General features: G+C 40.9%; 1 protein-coding gene across 9 annotated transcripts in view; it reads right to left on the bottom strand.

The window, feature by feature from the left end:
• The window catches only part of LOC122916118 (RNA-binding protein 12), a 35,689-nt gene that overhangs the window by 5,473 nt on the left and 15,395 nt on the right, over nt 1–14,821 (bottom strand). For 8 of the 9 annotated variants that reach the window (XM_044263142.1, XM_044263145.1, XM_044263139.1 and 5 more), the window contains one exon: nt 96–224. In XM_044263142.1, the coding sequence (XP_044119077.1) occupies nt 96–224 (129 nt within the window). Of the gene's footprint in view, nt 1–95; nt 225–14,821 lie in introns of those variants that run through there. The other variant, XM_044263137.1, reaches the window with a different exon arrangement.

Below are 14,821 nucleotides of genomic sequence, written 5' to 3'. Positions count from 1 at the left end.
TGGGCAGAGGCCAGCGGTATCACAGTCACACACCCTCCACCCCCAATACAGTTCTAATCTTCCTCCACAACATTAACCCCCAAGACCCTTCTCACCTCAGCCCAGCTGCCCCCTCCCACATCCTGTAAAAGGACACAGAGTGGGTCAGACTTGGAGCCGATGTCCTTGTCAATGAGGTGGTCACAGGAAATGGAGAGCTGAACCAAGGTCACGCAGTGGGCCATCTGGGAAAAAAGGACCCAAGTCAAGCACTGAGGACCCTTCTCTACCCTTCCCTGACTTTATGTCCCAGCTTGGGAAGCCCAGTAGGCTTCCCTGCAGGCAGGGCTGAGCCTGTATCCAGCTCCATGACACCCAAGGAAGAGAAGATCTTAGAGCTTACATACTCCTCTATTTCCCTCAGGTGAGCTCGATGGGACAAGACACAGTGAGTACAACCAACCCTGGTATGATGGGAAGACGTGGAAAAAGTACACTGGCCTTGATTGACAACTTTGAGCCCAAAATGGTCCTCAGCCTAAAATCCCTATAATGTTCTCGAGATCCAGAATCCAACCCTGATCTTCTGAGACCAATCAATCTCACTCTGACCCTTTACTGAGCCCAGATCAGACCCTAATCCCAACATGATCATGATCCAGATACAGCTCCCCAAAAAGTTTCTTCCTCCAATGATTTCTCACTAACTCTCAGGCCCTGCATCTTGAGTGGTGTTGGGATTCCCCCAATTGATTCTCTGAGCAGGCAGTCAGCTGCTCCCGGCCAGCTCCTCACTAGTATCACTGCCACCACCCAGTCCAAGCCACTGGGCTTATCGCATTAGCCTCTTTACCTGGTCTCCCTTCTCTGCCATCCCCACCTCCACCTCCATCCTCACGCCAACAGACTACTCTCAATACAGCAACCAAGGTGATCCTGTTAAAACTTAAGTCGGGTTATGTTACACGTCTGCCCAAACCCTCTAATCATTATTGCCCATTACTTAGGAAAAAATACAAACTCTACCATGGTCTCCAAGGTCTTGGAAAGATCTAGATCTCTCTAACCTGATTTCCTAAGACCTCTCTTGCTCACTCCATTCTGAACACACAGGTCTGCTTGCCTGCCATTCCTCAAATAAACTTGATTCTTCCTTCATATTATCCACATTGTTTAGTGTTTCTTCACTCCTTCTAGATCTTTATTCAGAATCATCTTATTATGAAGAAAAGGGTTCTCCTTTTCTAGGTACTTAACATTTCAACCCTACTACTACTGATGCATCACATACCCCTTTCCTGCTTTTTCTCTTTAGCATTTATCATTTATTGTCTAATATATAACCTCTCTTGCCCACTAGAATGTAAACTGAGGGAATGTAAATGTGGAGGAAGGGATATTTTGTCTTGTTTATTGCTCTATCCCAAGCACCTAGATAATATTTGCTGAATGAAATCCAAAAGGCCATCTTCAGTCTCAGCTCCCAGCCCAGTCACTGCCAAACTGACTGGCAATCAAGGAACACGAATTTTTCCAATTTACCCATCTCCTTGGCTGAAACACTATCGTCTTGCATGGATCTCCTTGACTCCCATGTAACCCCTCCTCCTACAGTCCCCATTAATAATTACCCTCAGATTCCTTACTATCCCTGTGTCCCCGCTGACTCATACACCCGCTGACTGTACCAAAACTGCACTTGACGTCAGATCTCTCATCCAGCTTCACTCAGCACTCCAGACTTCCCAGCACTATACCCCAGGATGCCTCTAGCCTTAGCCTCCCCTAAACTGATCCTCAATCAATCCTTCCCCCAACCTAGTCCACAGTTTGTGCTGTTCCCATCTTGGTGCCTCATGGTCTCCATCTGGAGTGCTATTATCTACCAACATTAGAATGACTCTTACACTTTGGCTTGCTTCACATATTGCCTGTTCACAGCACCTCAGTCTGTGCTTGAAAGCATCCAATGATGGAAAATCCACCACTCTTCTAATCCATTAGATAGTCCTGCTTCAAAAAGTCCTACCAAACCAACTCAAGTCTGTTAAATTCTCATTTCTATGTATTTGTCCTATTTCTCCCCAGTCTAAACTTTCACAAGGAAAGCCTCTGAGAAACCATCTGATACTTGGAAGCAGTGAAATCCCCAGCTAACAATCTAGAAAAAGAGCCCCCGTTCTTTTTGAATGTTGCCCCTAGTATGTGGCTTTTAGACTTTGACCAGCCTTATCATTCCCCCTTTGGAAGGTCCCTAAAAACAGATCCAAAGAAGAACACATACTCCCAAAGAAGTGGGACCACAACTTCCCAAAGTCACAATCTGACTCCAGGCTTCTCACATCACATGTTCTTCTGAAGCAGTGTTTGCACACAACAGAAACAAACGAAGAACATTCATTTCACTATTGCTGAGAAGAGTAAAACACCCGAGACTGCCAAAGGTCTATCTATTGGGCACCAAGTAAATTACAGTACATTAAAACAATGAGATGTTGAGCAGCAGGTAAAATACAAGGCAGAACTATATAATATTGGTATTCTATGAAAAAATAAAGTCATAAAAAATGGTAAGTAGGACTCCATTTTAAACTTTAAGTGTATGTGTATGTACAATAGATTTGAATAGGTACACAAAATAAATACACAGAAAAATGGAAGGCACACCAAAAATTGCAACTTTTAGGTACACCTCAGGGAAGTGGAATGAAGGTGAGGATTTTATAATCTATAAACACTTATGTATTATTTCAGTTTTTTTTTTTTAAAGATTTTATCTATTTGGCAGAGAGAAATCACAAGTAGGCAGAGAGAGAGAGGGGAGAAAGCAGGCTCCCCGCGGAGCAGAGAGCCTGATGCGGGGCTCGATCCCAGAACCCCGGGATCATGACCTGAGCCGAAGGCAGAGGCTCTAACCCACTGAGCCACCCAGGCGCCCCATATTTCAATATTTTAATTTATTTTGTATTTTTAAAGGACACCATTAGCTTTTTTCCCCCCCATCCACAACTCAAGTCCTCTTAACTATTCAAAGTCCAGAGCCTCTACGTCTGGTTCAACAATCCCTACCTAACTTCAGGGCTCAATGTCTCTTGCCTCTTCACTGGCTTCTCCTCCTTAACAATGCCTCAGCTAGTCTTCCTTGTTGTCAGCTTCCAGAGTCTCTACCTTAACTAGAAGTCCTGCACAGATGCCCATGGCCCTTAGGTTCAGAGCCAAGCTCCCTAGCAAGGCCACCTTGTGGCATAACTCCAGACAGTACATCTATACAGAATTCAGTAGGTGTGTAATATGGTGACCCTGCATCCCTAACTGAACCTTCAAAGCCCTTCTCAGTCTGCTTTACCTCCTGTTATTCTACCACCCAACCAACTAGTCATCCAAAGCTATTTCTGGCTCCTGGAACATACACATGCTGATACCTCTGACTTTCCTGTCTAACGTATGCCTTGTCATCCAAAGTTTTGCTAGGACATTATTCCTTTATGAAGCCTCGCCCAAATTCCCCAAGTAAAATTTATCATCTCTCCTCTGGATGATTACATGGTCTCCTCATCACATTCCTGCAAACACACACAGACACATTTCTGTGCTTATTAGCCAAACAGAAACTAGACCATACCACTTCTTCATTTAAAACTCTGGAATGGCATCCCCAAAAACTCAAAGCCCAAAGTTCTTTCCCTGGTCTACAAGGGCTTCCCTCAAAGACCTGACACTTAACTAATCACCTAGCCACATAGGTATGTTTCAGCCATGTTTCATTTCTGACCCTCATACACACAACTTCAATCTCATTCCCCTTATCAGGGCTTCTGTGGTGTCTTTATCCACAGACACCCAAGAAAATAAGCTGGATTAGAGTAGGAACCACGTGTAGTTTGCCTAATCTATCTCCAGAATTTTTAACAGTACCTATCCTATAGCAGGTACTCAGTAAATATTAGTGATATAACACTGACACTGCCATATCAAAAATTTGACTTTTGTCTGTCTATTCTCATCATCTATGGCCTCCTTGGAACTAGGGCTGGGTATGACTTCTGTATCCCTAATACCAGTGCTTAGAACATAGTACTCATAACCATTTGCTGAATAAATGGTAACATGTGTTTTTGCTCAACTCAAACTTTGAGGCCTTTTTCATTTGAGTTACTGTCCCAGCAGTAAGTCTTCTCTATCCTTATCTTGTACAACTGAGCTTTAAAATTTAAATGCAGGACTCCTCCAACTCAATAATGACAATTTAAAATGGGCAAAAAATTTGATCAGTTACTTCATGAAAGAAAATAGAATTGGAAATATGCAAAGGAAGAGTGATCAAAAGCACTAGTCATCAGGAAAATGCAAATTAAAACCACAAGATATTATCACATACCCACCACAAGGGCTAAAAGTAGAAAAACTGACAATGCCAAATGTTGGCAAGGACATGGAAATCTCATACATTGTTAGTGAAAGCATTAAATATACCACTTTGGAAACTGTCTGGCAGCTTATTAGAAAACCAAACACACATCTAGTCCAAGACCAATTTCACTCCTAGATTTTTATCCAAAAGAAAACATTATGTCCACAAAAAGATTTGTATAGGAATGTTCATAGCAGCTTTATTCATAATAGGCAAAAATATGAAACAGCTCAAATGTCCATGAATATGAGAATGAATAAACCATAATGTTTATACATGTAATAGAAAACTGCTCTGGTAACAAAAAAAAAAAAAACTATTAATATCTGCAACAAGGAGGAATCTGAAGTGTAAAATACATAGATTCCACTTATGGAGTTTTTAAGACAGACAAAACTAACCTATAGTGAAAAAAATTCAGAATACTGGTTGTTCCTCCCATGTACCCTGAGGGCAGGTATCAACTGAGAAGCAGCAGGAGATAAGGGGGAGCGGCAGACAGAAAAGTTCCTTATCTTGACAGGAATGTGAGTCACGAATGCAATTTTCATCTAATGGTACACTTAAGGTGTATATATGTTATTATATGTAAAGGTTACCACCTCCCCCTACCCAACAAACCTACATGAAATAATGAACGCAAGACATGATGAAATATTTATGGGTGAGGTGTGATGTTCACAATTTCTTTGAAACGCACCAAAAAAGTAAAATGGTATGTTGAATGGATATGTGGTAAAACACATATAGGAGCATTTAAATTGCAGGATCTAAATGGCAGATATATGGTTATTTCCTATATATATATATTTTTTACTTTTCTGTACGTTTTAAGTTTTCACAATAAAATGCTGGGGAAAAATTTAAATGGAGGACTCCAAGCGGAGAACTCGGTGTTTATTCCTGACACTTTGTTGTTAAGTACAGAAGTATTGCCAGGAATTATCTGTAGTGGTGAGGTTACAGGCAACAATGGGAACTGCTGCCTTTTCCACCACTCTGACTTCTCAAAGATCCCAGAAAGAGGCTTTTCATCTGGGGAAGACCCATTAGCAGTGGGTCAGTCAGGTGCTGCTTCTGGTGAGGCCTCAATTTGTGGTAGACAAGAGCATTCTTTCCTAGTCTATTAGCATGTCTACCCTTTCCCTACAATTGGTTCTGTTCTATACTTTTTCAGTTTCTTCTGGGATCAAACTAAAATCCCAAACAGAATGATGTGGGCCCACACGTGCATATGGGACTGGAATCAATTTCTAAGAGACCAGAGCTTGCTGTGCTACCAGTTGTTTTCTCCTCAATCTCCCCGCTTTGCTTCTCATTGGAATTAGCAATCCTTTATAAGCAAATCTTTACAATGTACACTCTTCTATCCTTTGTCATATTCCCTTCAAATTATCTAATGCTTGGGATTATTAATCTCTCCCAAATCCTAATCTCCTTTAAAATCTATTTCCAAGCCTACCTCTGTTTAGAAATCTTAAAGAATTAGGGGCGCCTGGGTGGCTCAGTGGGTTAAGCTGCTGCCTTCGGCTCAGGTCATGATCTCAGGGTCCTGGGATCGAGTCCCGCATCGGGCTCTCTGCTCAGCAGGGAGCCTGCTTCCCTCTCTCTCTCTCTGCCTGCCTCTCCATCTACTTGTGATTTCTGTCAAATAAATAAATAAAATCTTAAAAAAAAAAAAAGAAATCTTAAAGAATTAAAATTCCTAGTTCATGTCACTTTTCCTTCCTATATCCTTTGAACAGCTACATCCTTAAGCCAGACTCACTCACTTTTCATCTAGTGCCATTACAATGAATCTCATGGGACTTTCAGCCTCCTTTATAGGACTCAAATTTTATAAAACTGTATTAAATATGACATTTAAGTGAGTCAATAAAAATCTCAGAAATTTTATTTATTTTTGTAAGACAGGTCTAGCTAATATTTGCCAGGTCTTTGTGTCCAGTCTCTTCTGAACCGACATATCTTGCCTGGATGTCTGTAAGTCTTCTAACTCTTCATTTCCATTCTCAGTTCAACCAAGTCGAAGACCCTCCCTGACTCCAACCCAACAAAGCCCAGCTTTTCATAGACCTATCAAAATCAACTTATTTATCTATTACATCTAATAGGCTATAAATGCAACAAAAGAAGGGACCAGATCTGTCTTGCTCCCATTCTAGTGACTCACACATAGCAGGCACTTTGTAAATATTTGTTGAATTACTGCTAGGAAAGGAGTGATAATCCAAGGATCCTCGAAATGACCCAAATAGAGACCTAGCCTGCTGCCAAAACCATCAAGGGAGAAATGAGCTTTTTAGGAACACTCAACACAAGAGACTAGCTTATTATTTCTATGTGCTCCCAACACTCCCAACCTTTCTATTTGGTGCTAGTCAGGAACTGCAAACAGAAACAACTAAGTATATAGGACCGATCTTTCTGCCTCCTGCACTCTCTTATAGGCTGTTTTCCTCTGCTTTTCTCCATTGTCAGAAATAAAAAGGAATTGAATGATCATTTAAATCCAAGTCCTTCAATTCAAGGCAGAGAGGTAAAATGTGATTTAGCTAAGGCCACATACACGGCTAAACAAAATGAGGACCAAAACTCAAATATTCTCCTACCTCGTGTCTAGAACTTTGGAGTACAGTCATACCGTCCTCTCCTGAAGAACCTTCCTTCTTATATCCAACAGCAGTGTGATGTAGTGGGCAAGAGCATGGGTTCTGTTGATAAAGTGATCAGGCTCCAAATACTGGCCTTACTTCTCTCCCTAGCCACAATGGGATATCACTACACACCCACCAGAACAATGTTCTACCTACGAAACTTAGGCAAAATACTAAGCCTTAAAGTTCCTTAAGAGTAAAGCGGGGCATATGATCTTTCTGGGAAGATTCATATAATGTATGCAAAGTGCTTAGCACAATCTAAACTATTATTACCAGTAAGTGTTAGCTATTATCCTCCTCCTTCAAGCCCAGCTCTCATATGCTCTTTTTCACAGGATCTCCATCACTCAAAAATTTCTTACTCTGGCTACTATACTCATCCACACCACAACTGTAGTGTCAATGTTTCTAGCTCAACTGTCTGTAAAATAACATCTTTAGAACAAACACTGCTATGCATATCCTATTTCACACAGCACAGACCTAACCATATGATAGCAATTCAAAGCACCTCAAGGAAAGGTTACAGCAATGCGCTAGAGCAGGCTTGTATGGTTTCACAGCATGTCTATCCATATTTTAAGCCACAGAAATTGCGCAAATGCTAAAAACCAGAGCTTCCCTTCCCACAGCTAGCTGGTTTACCATCGTTGATAGGGAAACCCGCTCTGGCAAAAAGGGAGTGATGTGTCCATTTTCTAGGGCATCCCCTCCACGGTCTTGGAGATTCTAATTCTGCTCTTCATAAATCCATGAACACATCACTCCTCTTAGATCCAGTTCATGCCAGTCAAGCTGAAATTCATTGGTCTTTCATGCTCAGGTATTACGCTACCATCTTCCCTTCCCAAAAGCCTAACAAAGAAAGGAACCAGCTTCCAATTCCATTTCCATTTCCAGGCTTTGAAAAGGAAGAACAGAGCACCAAAATGTCTGGATGGCAGGATCACTCCAACAAACCAAAGCCATGCTCACACTCCTGTTGCCTACCTTGGCATGCTGGAGCAGCTCAGATGCTCAATCAAGTCTTGAAAGCCAATCAGGAAATTCTCCACAGGCTCCCAAATGGCAGAGCACCACCCATGGAATATATTCTTTTCCCTTCAGATTAAAAGGATGAACTATGCCCATCACCATTGTTCCTTTCCTTCTCTGCCTCCTCAAGGGACATGAATAAGGGTGACAAGCTTTTCTTTACCCCTGCTTCTCCCTTTATTAACTCAGAGATGCCCCAAATTTAACAGCCCCCAAAGACAGTCACAAACGGAACCAATTATGTAAATCCCTACCATAAAACTGTATGTTCTTTATTCACACATGACTAAAGGCTACAAAAATTGTGTTTAAGGGCGCCTGGGTGGCTCAGTGGGTTAAGCCGCTGCCTTCGGCTCAGGTCATGATCTCAGGGTCCTGGGATCGAGTCCCGCATCGGGCTCTCTGCTCAGCAGGGAGCCTGCTTCCCTCTCTCTCTCTCTGCCTGCCTCTCTGCCTACTTGTGATTTCTCTCTGTCAAATAAATAAATAAAATCTTAAAAAAAAATTTAAAAAAATTGTGTTTAAAACTATAAGTTTAAAAAATAATTTGGTTTACATCCTTATAATACTAAGTAGTCTGGCTGCCACTGTATTTGGCAATATTATAAAGCTTAAAAATGTGAACGTCACACAAAAAGTGAAACGCAGGAAAACACGGTACAGTAAATGGTAACAGGGTGTCCCATCCTGCTATATTCTGTGAAGGTCAGAAAAGTTTGGAAGTCAAACTACAACATCCCAAGAAGACTTATCCCAAGTTGAACTACAACCTGTGTTCAACTCTTCGAAGAGAACCTAGCTTGAGCAGCAAATTGGGTATGAGGAAAGAGGCAAACTGAGGAAGAACATACGGCCTTCAAGCAAGATAGGACGGTACTGGAACCAGAGTTTTTCTTTGCCCTAGGACTCTGAATGTGTTTACATGAAGCCTCTACCTGCCTACTTCAAAATAAACATTGGTCCAGAATCCTTTCCCAGCAGGTTCAAAACCCCTGACAGAAGAGTGCTGCCAGCGGCCTCCCATGTCCTCTCCCAAAAGTTAGGGACAGGCAATGGTTGAGGGAGGGCTCTGCTTCTGGCGTCATGCAGACAGACTATGACTGAATAATCTCTGCTTACCCTTATTATTAATTAGACTTCGAGCAAGTTCTTTTGCTTCTCTTCCCGATTTCCCCACTTGTAAGGTAGGGAAAATAGTATCAACCTTACAGGGTTTTTGTGAGGATAAAATGAGGACAACCATGCAAAGTATCCCCTGCCTGACACTAACAGAGTAAGTGCCGAATAACGAGTTAACTGCTCCTCTTCTCAGTGCTCATAAATGGATCCTTTGTACTATTATCTAACTAGCTGGTTCATGGACAACCAAGAAAAATGCCTCTAGTCTACCTGCCCCAGAGGACCTAGCTGGTGGGAACGAAGAACCTCCCTACTTTTCTCTTCTAATGAAATTCTGAAGCTGCAGTGTGACTGCTGTCAAACTCAGAAAAAGCATCAAAGCAGTACCAGACCAAAATACTGAGTTCCACTGGCTTTTCTGTAGTTTAAGGCTCAAATTACCTAAACTTCCATAAAGAAACAGAATGGCTGGGTTCGTAAAATCACAGAAGCTTGAAACTGGGCATAATGAGATTATCTCATTTAATCTTGTTGCTTAAAACACTTAGGCCAGAGAAAGGAAATGACTGATCCTGGGACATATATTAACAAATGAACCACAACTCTGAGAATATGATTTCTATTCCATCCATTTCAGCAACAGGTCACACCTTGTAATCCAGTCCAATCTGAAATCTACCTGGACACTCCACATGAGGACTGAGGCTCATGTGGCCTCTTCCCATGACCTATACCAACTAGCCTTATATTAAGATGGAAAAGAATTCGTATCCACCATGTTTCCTCTATTTGTCCATCAAGCAGGAAAAGAGGAACTGCTAGATTCTCCATGTATAGGGCTAGAATTTAAGTTTATTCAAAGGAATAAACCTTAAATAACAAGCGCCAACTCTGCAAACAAAGTAGAACTCAGTTCAGGAAAATGTGATTTTTATCAAAATTTTCAGAGACTACCTATTAGGCACCCAATTCTGCCCCTAGTCGGCTCTGCTGGAACCTACACTCAGTTGATCTACCTTCTTTTAACAAGACCACTGCCTGTCACCTGCAGAGTGTAGAAGACAATAGTACTGGACCACCTTCCTGAGCATCTCCAGGGCAAGGACATCAACAAGAGCTTGTGCATTTCCAGTGCGCAATGTGATCTATGGCATAAAGAAGCCAAGTGAAAAGCAGCAGACCAGAGCCCTGGGAAAAGAAACCAACCTAATGTTCATAGTGCAAGTTCCTCTTACTGGAAAAAAATAAATCCACTTGGGATACATAGGAGATCTTAAAATGGGTTGTTCTTCAAATTTTGTGTTAGGCAAGTTGAGAAAAGAGAGGGTCTGAACAATAAGGAAACTGCATTACACATACACAATGACTTGTTCACTTCCCACTGTAGGTGGGGTGCAGGGGGTGGGGGTCAGCAGGGGATAGGGAAGATTCTAGTTCTGTTGCTGAACTCTGATGGATTAATTTCACAATAGAAGACCCAGTTAGCCAGTGAAAAAGTTCATTGTAGCCCATGAAAACGGTAACTGAGGCATGTTAAACCCTTCAAAAAAACTGCCAACATAACCGGAATAGGAAAGGTTAAGAGGAACGCAACAAATCTCAAATACTGAAAAGTAAAGAAACAGCTGAAAAAGGCAACACAGCTTAGAGAGCAATGACAGAGGATAACCTTTCTCATTAACTAAATCTGTACCGTCCAGGATGGCCTCCTACCCACAAACAAATACTGAGCACCTGAAATATGCTTAGTTCAAAAGACAATGTGCTGTAAAGTATAAATTGAAAACAGTATCCCCAAAAATCTCAATAATTTTATAGAGTATACACTGAAATAGCAACATTTCAGATATACTGGTCTAAAATTTATTATTAATTTCACTTGTTTCTTTTTACCTTTTTCATGGCTACTAGAAAATTTTAGATAACATAAATGACTCTTATTTCTATTGGTCAGCGTTACCTAACATGGTGATCTCCAAAGATCAGATATGAAGAGGAAATTTTCTGTTGCTCTGTGAATCTAGGATTGTGCTGTTAAATAGTTGCCACTAGCCTGCTTTTTAAATTTAATAGTAGCTACCGTAGCAGGGCCCCTGGGTGGCTCAATCAATTAAGCATCCAACTCTTGGTTTTGGCTCAGGTCACCATCTCAAGGTTGTGAGACTAAGCCCTGCTTTGGGCTCCATACTCAGCATGGAGTCTACCTGAGATTCTTTCTCTGGCCCTCTGCATCCCCCCTCTGCCCACTCACATGCACTCTCTCTCTCTCAGAACAAATAAAATTCTTAAAAAAAAAAAAAAAAGTAGCTACAGTGGCTAAGTAACATGAGTGCTAATAACATTTCTGTTGGGACAAAATTCTTAGAACAGCACTGCTCTAGAAGAAAAAGAACAAAGAGGTAGACATTTTATACAAAAAAACTAAAACTATCAAATCAATGCAAAACTGGAAAAGAATCAATTTCATATAGTCAACTGTGTAAGTAGTGAAACTGATGGGAAAATTCACTTAACTCCAGCATTTATGAAAGTCTTATTAGGCCATTTGTTTATAAGAACTGGTACATGGCAGCTAGTCAAAGGGTTATTAAAAAGATAAAATGTTCCATCCCTCTGGTAGGTCAGGACACCCCTAGTACAACCCTCACCTGCCTGCCTTAGTCACCATTCAGCTCAGTCACACCACTCAGGATACACTGTTAAACACAACTTTAAGAGCTTCCAGGACACTACTAAACATTTCATTTTACTAAAATTAACATACTCAGCTTACACACAAGGCTTCCATTATACTTCCATTACACTTGTTTAGCAACTGGCCAGGAAACCCCTATCCATCCGTCTTCGGACATGCGCAAGTACAACTGAGCACTTACTTGTATTATTTAAAACCTTAGGTTTTTAAGAACAAACATCTTATTTTGCTTCCTTTTCTATCAGTGTGGAAGTGTTGGGTGCACAACACTGCTCAAAAAATTTAGTTAACATGGGTTACTGCTATGACTAAGGTATTATCCATGTGAAACGGTCTTAAAAGCTTGGAGGCAACAGACATTTCCAATTCCAATCCGTCAATTCAACGGTCACAGAAGCAAAGATAATTGGCAGTATCTACTTCAGAAAGTTAAAAGCTGCATTAGTCTTTCCATTATAGCCAGATTTATAGCAGAGGGACCCTACTGGTCCCACAGGCCCACACCACAAAGAGAATTATGTATAAAGGACATAACCATCTCTGTACAGCAACACAGTATGTGGGAGAGTACAGTGGAGGATGGCATTCACTCACAAGTGGAACAACAACAAAAAAAAAATGACATCAGCAACAGCACCAATTAGTATGATTTAAGATCGCTTAAGCAGCTGAGTATCTTTACCCTTAAACATTCTTCACTCTGCAAGGACTAACAGGTGACTTACAGTAGTATCACAACATGGTTGGTTACATCTGGCATGTAACACAAATGCTTAAGTGACAAATCTTATTCACTAATCGAGAACTGTGAGTGAGCTCACATTCTCCCCTACCCCCCAAGTTAGGCAGCTAGGCTACAGAGATAGACAGCAGTGAAAAACTCATAGCCCTGGTTACCAGCCAACTTACTAATGAAAGCAGGTAAAAGGGAAAAACTGGCAGCATCAGAATGGAGAGGGGATGAAACACTAAGGGGCAGACTGTTTGAATATAGCACATTCCTGGGAGTGTCTTATGCTTCTTCAACATCTGACTGTCCATATTGAATTATGTTCTCTTGCTGGTCATGGCTGTTTTTCTCCAGTAGTCAGTTCCTCCTCCTCTCAACATGAAATAGCAAGCCACCTGCTGACTAGGAAAAATGATTTGAAATATTAAGCTACTAAAATCAGAATCCAGATGTCTGGTACAGCTGGGATGCCAATTCCAATGTCTGCTGTGTCATTTAACCCACAACTTGTGTTTCCTTAGGTTCTAGGACTTATCAACATTTTCACCAGGAGAAGGCCCCTGGGCCTCTCAGAATTAAAAGATGATGGTTAATGAGGTTTTCCCCAGCACTATTTGCTGCCCCCAGATTTTTAGAGTGCTGCCCTTCTGCCCCTGGGGCTAGAATGTTTTCTTTCATCAAGTGGCTTTTTTGCCCCTTCTGTACTCTTCAGTAGTAGAGCAATATGTAGAAAAGCACTGCCACCTTAGTTGTTCATTGTTAATTATTATGATCCAGAAAAGGAGCCAAATTCTAAGATGCTTGTGAGATCCTCTGGCACAAAGTAGTACAAGGCAACAAGAATAAATCCAGGAACAGCACAATAAAGAATTAACATTTACAGGAACAGGCATCATTAAGAGATGAACTTGCTCATACTGTCAAGAAGTGTTTTTCCAGAAAAGTCACTACAGCATCAGAGAACTATGCCACCACCAGAACACACTCTTTCCAGAAATTTCAGAGTAAGTCTAAGTGATCTATCAGATTTTATACTAAAAAGACAAAGCTGAAATCAAGCAATTTTTTAATTAAAAAGATACGTAAGTTTGGACTCTACCATATCCCATAAAAGCTCTAATGGGGGGGGGGTAAGGAGAATGGTGGCGATGCACATAACTGATAACCATTTCCTGCTGTAAAACACTGGAAAGCAGACAACAATGAATTAAAGTCAGTTTTCTCCTGAGCAAGAAAACAAAACATATTATTAGCATCAGTCTATCCTTTTAAGACGGTCAAGACCATTCTGGATATCTGCAGGCAGCTGATTTCACTCTGATTTTTCAAATACTTAGTCAAACCTTCATAATTTTAGAACAGTTCAGCAACCACCTAGAATTAAGTATGTTTAAGTCTAAACCCCTCTAAAACAACCTGGGTACTGAAACTCAAAAACAGGCTAAAAACTCTTTTGTGATAAAGGAAAAAGTTATATATACTTTTCAAGAGCTTTGGTTAAAAGGAATAGCACACTAATTTCTCTGCAACTCCAATCCAGAATTTTTTTTAAAGGACTCCGGAGTTTATGGAAACTTCTCATTTGCTAATGTTTGTCTTTTAGCAGCTGAACAAATGTGGAAGGGACAAAACCAGAGCATCAATGTCAGAAAGCACCAATATTTTTGATTCCTCTCCCCCTTCCCCACCTCAAAATACCTCACATACTAATCCAAGAGTAAGTAAACAAAAAAGAGAAACCTCTAATTAGAAATATGTGCAATTGACAATGTATTCTGAAGATTTCTTTTCCCATTTCTTAATCAGTTTTTTAAGAAGACAATCACAGCCCCCTTTAAGACACCTCTGTAAAAAGGAGCACCTGGTTTCTGTTTCTTTCTGAGTCCACAAAACGAAGTGGCTTGCTAGCAAACCATACAAGATAAAAGTCTGAAAAGGTGGATACCACAGATTTGACCTAGAATCAAGTTTCCTCCCTGCCGTTCCAGGTTATCTTCTTTCCACACTTCAGCATTAGCAGACAAGGATAAGCAACAATGGTTACCTCTGAGATCACCAAATCCACCTTTCCAAAGGCACAAAATATTTGTAGGAGTTTAAAAAAAATAACAAAGACAACAACAAAAACCTGATGGTATAGCTCAGTAGAGTACTCTTGTGTAAAGCATTAAAAGCATCAGCCTCTTTTATTT

The sequence above is a fragment of the Neovison vison genome, chromosome 8 (genome assembly GCF_020171115.1).
Source record: "Neovison vison isolate M4711 chromosome 8, ASM_NN_V1, whole genome shotgun sequence".
NCBI lineage: Eukaryota > Metazoa > Chordata > Mammalia > Carnivora > Mustelidae > Neogale > Neogale vison.
Note: the sequence above shows the minus strand (reverse complement) of the source record. Positions and strands in the feature narration are given on the sequence as shown.